This window comes from Gavialis gangeticus, unplaced genomic scaffold (assembly GCF_001723915.1).
Source record: "Gavialis gangeticus isolate Ggan-Ray unplaced genomic scaffold, GavGan_comp1, whole genome shotgun sequence".
Lineage (NCBI taxonomy): Eukaryota > Metazoa > Chordata > Crocodylia > Gavialidae > Gavialis > Gavialis gangeticus.
Window position 1 is genome coordinate 1,354,250 of NW_017728973.1, and position 7,397 is coordinate 1,361,646.

A 7,397-nucleotide genomic window follows, 5' to 3' on the forward strand; every position below is an offset into this window, starting at 1 on the left:
CCCCAGCTTCACGTGTGGAAGAAGGACCTAACTTGCTCCTAGCTCTTTCACATCTGACCTGACTCTTCTGAAGTAGTACCTGTGAACAAACCAACTTAAGTGCTTGTGGGCGAGGGATCTTCGTGCCCAGGGGCGGGCAAAATGCGGCCCGGGGGCCGGATGCAGCCTGCCAGGCCATTCTATCTGACCCGTGGGGCCCCTAACAAATTTAGAAAATTAATATTTATCTGCCCTGGGCTGCCTGTCATGCGGCCCTCGATGGCTTGCTAAAATGCAATAAGTGGCCCTTTGCCCAAAATAATTGCCCGCTGGCGTAAAAATGGCCCCTTTCCTCTGCCCAGCTCCCCAAGCAGTGAGCGTGAGCCAGGCTGAACTGAAGCTGCTGTTTTAGTTTGATTCCCATTGACACAAGTTGCGAACCAGAGAGTTATTTCTTCCTTGTTTCTGTTGTTTCCTGGCAGTCCCCACCTCCTCAACTTACTGTAAATTGTGCAGCTCATTCCCTGCCCTTCTGGAGGGAAACCAGACGCCAGCGTGGAGGCAGGCTGTGGGTAGGAGGTGGCAGCCCTTGGCTCCAGGGCAGTTGTGTACCTGGCAGCATCCAGAGGGTGGACAGCCTGCCTTCACGGAGGGTGGGAGACTACGTTAAATGCTTTGTGTAGTATGGGAAGGGAGAGCAGCACCCAGCAGGCGTGGCTAGGCATGGTGACTCTTGGGTGTTGCCTGCATTGTGCAGGTGTTTGTGTGCCAAAAAGCCTGGTGATGGGCAGAGCGTGAGAGCAGAACAGACCAGAAATGGGGAGTGCGGCTTGAGCTGGGGCTTCTTCTGGCTGGCTGGTTAACCCCTGTGTTGCTAAGCTCTGGGAAGCCTTGCCGGTGGAGACGGCATCACTATTTCATGGCTGGTACCTCTGGTGCCCAGAAAGTAAGGGTGCGTGTACATGTGCACTGTGTGTGTGTGTGTGTGATCCCGTCTCGGAAGGCAGTGGAGCTCAGCACAGAGCTGGCACAGTTTGACTCTGCAAGCCTGCGGGAAGACTCCTTGTGTTTACAACAGGTGACTGGCTGAGTGACTCATGGGTGTTCGTTAGGCATGTGCCAAAGCACCTCCCCCAGTTATTTAAATGCTGGTGTCCACCTAGGTTCAGTGTTGGTGCCATATACAAAGGTACTCCTTTGTCAGTCTCTCTCTCTCTGTCCCCACTCCTCACCCCAGAACTGCCCCTGAAGGAATCCATGTGTCCTGCTGGGATGAAATTCGCCCCATGTCAGGCCACACACGCCCCAGAACCCAGTAACCTCAAGTGCCACATGACCTTGAAGCTGCCCTGTGCCCCCTTTGTGAATAGATGCATTTGTTTTGTGTTGCCTTTCTAGGAAGACTGGCAAAATCTGTCATCAGTCTTGGTTTGGAGGCGTTCCTACTGTGGCCACTTCAGAGCAGATGAACGCTTTGCTGCTAAATAGTTTAATTGGAGGAGTCTGGCTCTTATCTCCACATCTAAGAACAAAACTTATGATTGTTTGCGAAAGCTCTCCCTGGCTGGGGGGTGGGTGTTGGTGCTGCATGTGAAACTTTTTCTAACACTCAAGTTTGTCTGGATTTCGAGTTGACCGTGCTGTGAAAGGCCATGGTGTCATGGGTGCTGTCAGTTACCCCGTGTGCTTGCTCGCTGCTCTTTGCAGCTGATCCAGGGGTTGTAGTGATGGGTTTGACAAAGGCAGCTCAGCGTGAGGTCACGTCATGTCACGTCAAAGCTTGGGCAGCCGCAGAAGAGTGTGGGGCATACAGGTGGACATGTATCTGGCAGAGGGAAACTGGAGCAATTGTGAGAACTTGCCTTTTATGAGGACAAAAAAAATTACCCTTTCCCCCAGGTTCTCTGCCTCTCTCTGTCCCCCCTTAAGATGTGGTTTTCATCTGTGGTTCAGTGTTCTCAAACCTGTGACGATAGCAGTGTTTCACTGTGAACTCCCAGCGTAAGCTATGGTTTACTTGAGGGAAACCTGTTACCTGTGGGTGCTGCTTTAGCACAAGGCATTTCAGGGGGAAGGATAGAAATCAGCACAGGCCCTGGCTTTCTTTGAGCCAGAACCAGCCAGACACTTAATTGCACCCTGCCCCATTGAGCCTTTGCACTGGCTTTGCTGGGGGTATATGCCCCGTGTCTGCAAGCACAGAGAGTTCTTTCCTTGTCCGGCAAAGCATGTGGGCCTGGGCCCAGCATCTGGACAGGGGTGCTGTGGCTGAAGGGCCTGGCTGAATTTGGAGCCTAGGAACTAAAATAAAAGACTTGAGTGACTTATTTCCAAGCTGTGCCCCCCCCCCATCCCAAAGAAGAGCAGTGGAAGCTGCAGGTGCTAAGCACCTCTCAGAGTCTACACTCATTTTGTAACGAGGGTGCTTGGGCTTCTTTTAGACCCTTCTGAATCTGGACATTTTGGCCTTTCAGCTTCATTTCTCTGGATTGTATACCTGGAAGCATGAACCCTCACGTCCCTCCTCGGCCTTCCTGCCTGCTTCCTGAAGGGGATTTTTGAGTCTGTCACGGGCAGATGGTGCCAAATATGAGGCAAGAGAGCAGAGCCGTAAGCTAAGGAGAAAGGAAACAATATTCACCTCTGCAATCCCTTTGCTTCAGGGAACATAGGAGAATCTGCCTTCTCAGAGCAGAAGAGGAGGCTCTCTCATCAGGGCTGAAAAAAGGTTGTCACCGTTGTGGCTGTACCATTTCCTGTGATGAGTTTGTGCCTTTAATAAACAGGCATTAACCAAGTCAGGCCTAACCAGTTAACAGAATATATCTTCAGTGCCTTCTTCAAACTAGTGGAAAAAGCAAAATGGTCAGTTCCCACTTGAATTTTAAGGGCAAGAGCGAGTGAGGCATGCAGCCAAAGGGAAGCTGCCTGTCCAGATCCAAGCTGCTGCTGGTGACTTGCTTGAATCCAGTAAGAGTTGCATCCTGGAGAGGTATCCAGGACCTGATTAGCTAGTTTCAAGATGAAACTATTTCTCTGAAATTTTCTTGACTCGAGTGCAAGTGAGTGATTTGTTTTTTGAGCACGGAGGATGGGTTGCTTTTGTGGCTTCCTTCAGTTGTCTGAAGTGAATCTTATTCATCCTTCTTCTGCCGACCTTCAAGCACTCATGAGTCAGAATCGCGAGTGGCTCTGTCCTGGTCCCAAGCCATAGAGATGGCCTCCAAGGGGATCCAGTGCAAGTGTTAGGGGCTTCCCTGGAAAATCAAGTCCTGGCTATTTAAAATAAGTGATCCCCAGGTGTTACTTATAGCTTCTTGTGTACAGATCAGGAGGGCAACATTGTCGTTCCCATTTTACAGGCAGAGCAACTGAAGCACAGGGAGGAGAAGTGACTTATCCAAGGATACCCAGCAGGCCAGGATCAGAGCTGGGAACTGATCCCTGGCCTCCAGAAACCTCATTATAAGGCTCCCTTTACTAGGCATCATTGCTTTCCTGCTATCAGTGGGTGTGTGTTGGAGCAGTTATGTTGTACAGGCTGCTGCTGAGCATTGCCTATCTACTGAGCTGCTGCTGCCAGAAGGAGGGGAGATGGGAGAAGGTGACTTTCCCTGTGCCTGTAGCAGAAAGGCTGGGGCTGCTTTGGTGCAGGGTTTCAATGTGCACATAGCTTTGCCTGCCCTCACTTTGTGACCAAATTTTGGGTGCCCGGAGAGCAAGAGAGAGAGTGAGCATATGTGTGTGTCCACCAGGCTGTGGCTTGTGCCATGGAGGTGACCCCTATATAGAGCTTTCTGCCAGGCCTGTGCTGGAGGCTGCATGTGGGCATCAGGGGTACATAGGACAACCACCCCTTGTGGCCTATTTCTCTGAATAACTGGAGACTTGCTACCACTAGGCTGGGTGTCTTGCTGCTTGGAATGTGTGCTAGGACAGGGGGTGCAGGGCCTCCCAGCCAGGTTTGGGGTCGATTCCTTCAGTGTGTCTGAACCAAGCCAGTGCCTTTGGCCTGAGATGTCTGGGGAACGGGTTTGAGCCAGCTGCCTTGCTCTCAGGCTCGTCCTACATGGTGCTGCTGGAGCTCTGCATGAGAGGCCTGGGGAGTCAGTGAGCTGTTGCTGTGGGTCTGGGGTAGTGCCCTGCTATCTACCCACAGCCTGTTGGCTGTGTTGTGGAAGGCAGGGTGCTTTGCCGCCCATGTCCCTGTATGCACATGGTTCTTCAAGCTCCCAGACTGAGTCACGTGCTCCAGCGTCCTCTGCTGCTCCTTTCCAGTGCCTTGGGTGAACCCTGATCCCTGACCTCTCTGCTGGAGTCCCTCCCTGCAGCTGGGAGTTCCCTGTGGTCCCTTGGTGCTGGTTCTGTGGCCTGGGAGAAGCCAGGAGATGAACCTTGTGACCACTGGCCTTCTAGCTGCAGCTGCCCCGTGGGGGGAAGTTATGGAGACAGTCTGCTGCTTTCCCTCACTTCAGCCTTCCCCAGCCCTGGCTTGGGAAGATTTATGGGCAGTCCCCTCTACCGCCCTCCCAGCTCTCTGGGAACTCCTGCTGATACCCACCAGGTCCTGGCTTGCTGCCTCTTCCCAAGAACAACTGCAGACATCTAGCTGCTTTTCCTGCTTCCTCTTTCCCTGTTTATTACTCTGATGGCTGCCCTCGCCCTCCTAATGTGGCCCACTGAGCTGCCCTCCCTCTGCTTGCTTACAGGGGTGGTAGCCCTCCATCTGAACTGTAGCTCTGGGTGAAGACTGTTCTGCAAAATTTCCAAGTCCAGTTTGTTTGGGGCTGTGTGTGTGGTACATGGCAGGGGGGGCATAAAGAATAACCACAGCAGGAACTCTTTTTAAAAAATGGGAAGAGCCTACATCTCTTATTCTTCTGTACAATTCAAAGATGGGCAGTGACAGGGAGAGTTAGGGGTGGGGGTTATGAATTAACCACGTTTTATTTATAATATACTTTAAAAAGTCAAGCACCAAAAATGCCAGCCCACCAAAAACCCCTTCCCTGGGCTTGGGAGCTTCCCATAAAAGGGCTCCCCTTTTCCAGCTAGCTTGAGGCTTTTCCTTGTACTGGTGATGATGCCTGCTGTGCTGTATCAGACTTCTTTAGAAATCGATGTGACCATACTGCAGTTAGCCAGTGATGGGGCAGGGGGCTTTTCCAGATGTTGTAAATAGACCCTGCTCAGTGAGCACCTCTGCTTGGCGTGTCCTGGCTCAGGGCATGCAGAGCTCTGACAGGTTCCCATGTGTGCATTGTCAGGTTTCCCCCAGACGGACAGGATGGCGCAGTGGAACCAGCTGCAGCAGCTCGACACCCGGTACTTGGAGCAGCTCCACCAGCTCTACAGTGACAGCTTCCCCATGGAGCTGCGGCAGTTCTTGGCCCCCTGGATTGAGAGCCAGGACTGGTAAGGCCATGTGTGTGGGTGCAGTGTGTCTGCTGGGATATTCCCCCCCCCCCCCCCCCCCCGATGCACACGCACTGGAATGACTGTTCCTTCTGAAGAAGCTGGGAATGGCCTTGCTGCAAGAGGAGAGAACAGGCAAGAGGGGTAGGTGAACTCAGAGCTGCTGCTTGATTCCCTGGGGGACAGTCCCCTGCCCCTGTTCCACAGGTCTGATGCAGCAGCAGGTGCTAGTCATGCCCTGAAAGATTTGCCCCCACTGGGTGTAAGTGCTGCCCACAGGGCTGTTCAGCACTTCCCTCCACCCCTGCACAGGGTGAGTCTTTCCCTGGATGATCTGCCCTTCGTACAAGTGGTGCCTGAGGGACTTTGCCAACATGGCATCCACTGCTCTCTGCCCTTGACCCCGTTGCTCGCAATGTTTGCTGCCTTGTGGGTGAACACCAGTGACTGACTTGTGCAGGAAGGGCACCATGTAAGTGTGGTGCTGGACATCAGGATGAGGAAAAGCAAAGCCCTGAAACACATGACCCCTTGCAGCAGGGATTTAAAACAGCTTCTGCTGCAGGCAGGTCTGGGTTCGGGCATTGGCTCTCCTGGAGTGTCCCCAGTGAACTATGCTGCTGTGGGACGTGGGCTGCACTTGCCCAGGGCTGGCTCAGGGCCTAGAACTGAGTGGTCTAGCCATGCCTCAAAACGATTTTCACGCTCAGCTGCCTGCATAAATGAGCCGGTGTCTGTGCACTCAAGCGAGTAAGCCACTGTCTGCAGCCTCTCTACTCAAGCATGCACACAGGGTTCTCGTGCACAAATGGCAGCCTCCTTCCAGAAGCTTCCTGAATGTCGGGGTCCTGGGTTCAAGTTCCAGTAGGGATTGCTTATGGTTAAACTAGGGGTATAAATGGATAAACTAGCACCAGTCCTTTTAAGAGACTGAGTCTCATCCTAGTTTAGGGTGAGGAAGAAGTAACTCTGCTGAAGTCTGGGGTGAGGTGAGCATGAGTGGGGTCCAGGCCATTCCAACTGTGGTCCTGCCTGCCACTCCAAGGTGCCTTCCTCATGCTGGGGCTGGGGCCGCAAGCATGTTTGAGTCCCCATTTTTATCTGCCGCCTTCCCCCTCCGCCCCCCTTCCCACATCTCCCTGCCTCAGGGCCTATGCTGCCAGCAAGGAGTCTCACGCCACGCTGGTGTTCCACAACTTGCTGGGTGAGATCGATCAGCAGTACAGCCGCTTCCTGCAGGAGTCCAATGTCCTCTACCAGCATAACCTGCGCAGGATCAAGCAGTTTCTGCAGGTGAGCATGGCTTGGGGCATGGGACAGAGCTGCAGGTGAGAGGGGTCTCCACCAGGCACCTCTCAAGCCAGCATGGCATAGACATTGGCAACATGGGGTTGTGCTGTGGCACTTTGTCTCCATGCTGTGCTTACCCCTCTGCTGAGCCATGGCAGAGTTCTTGGACTTGCCAACCAACAGGGAACAGTTTTATTGGCTCCCCAGTGTCAGTGCACTGGGTGCTGCATTCACTGAATTCAGGCATGAGGGCTGGGTTTCCCTTAAGCCTTCTATGAGCACCCAAGTGACCCAGGTTATGTCTGTGTGTGCTGTCCTGTATGTATATCTGTATCCAGTTATGCCCCTAGTGTGGCCCCTTGGGCATGTATGCCTGCATAGTTTATCCCCATACTAATCAGTACCAGTATATATGCTGGTATAACTCAGCCTATACTTGGGCACATACCAGCAAAACTGCCTGTATTATCTATCACACCCTGAACAGAACCATTCCTCTGGTACCAAGTCCTGGGGCACAGGTCTGGCCTGGTATGGAGACTCCTTTTGTTGCAGAGGGGTCTGTTTGTGCAGATCAGAACCAGGCCCAGAGCCTCCTGTTAAAACTGGCCAATGCCCTCGCGTTTCCTCACTGGCAGGGTCAGGAGTGTGCTTGTTTTAGTTTTTATTGCAGGACATAAATTCTCCTCTTCTCCACCCCCCCCCCCCCCCCC

General features: G+C 53.0%; 1 protein-coding gene across 3 annotated transcripts in view; it reads left to right on the forward strand.

Moving 5' to 3' along the window:
* STAT3 (signal transducer and activator of transcription 3) overlaps window positions 1-7,397 on the forward strand; it is a 52,664-nt gene that overhangs the window by 17,125 nt on the left and 28,142 nt on the right. For all 3 annotated transcript variants that reach the window (XM_019505933.1, XM_019505921.1, XM_019505925.1), the window contains exons 2-3: window positions 5,247-5,394; window positions 6,543-6,687. In XM_019505933.1, coding sequence (XP_019361478.1) covers window positions 5,267-5,394; window positions 6,543-6,687 — 273 coding nt within the window. In that variant the 5' untranslated portion in view covers window positions 5,247-5,266. The remainder of the gene's footprint in view (window positions 1-5,246; window positions 5,395-6,542; window positions 6,688-7,397) is intronic.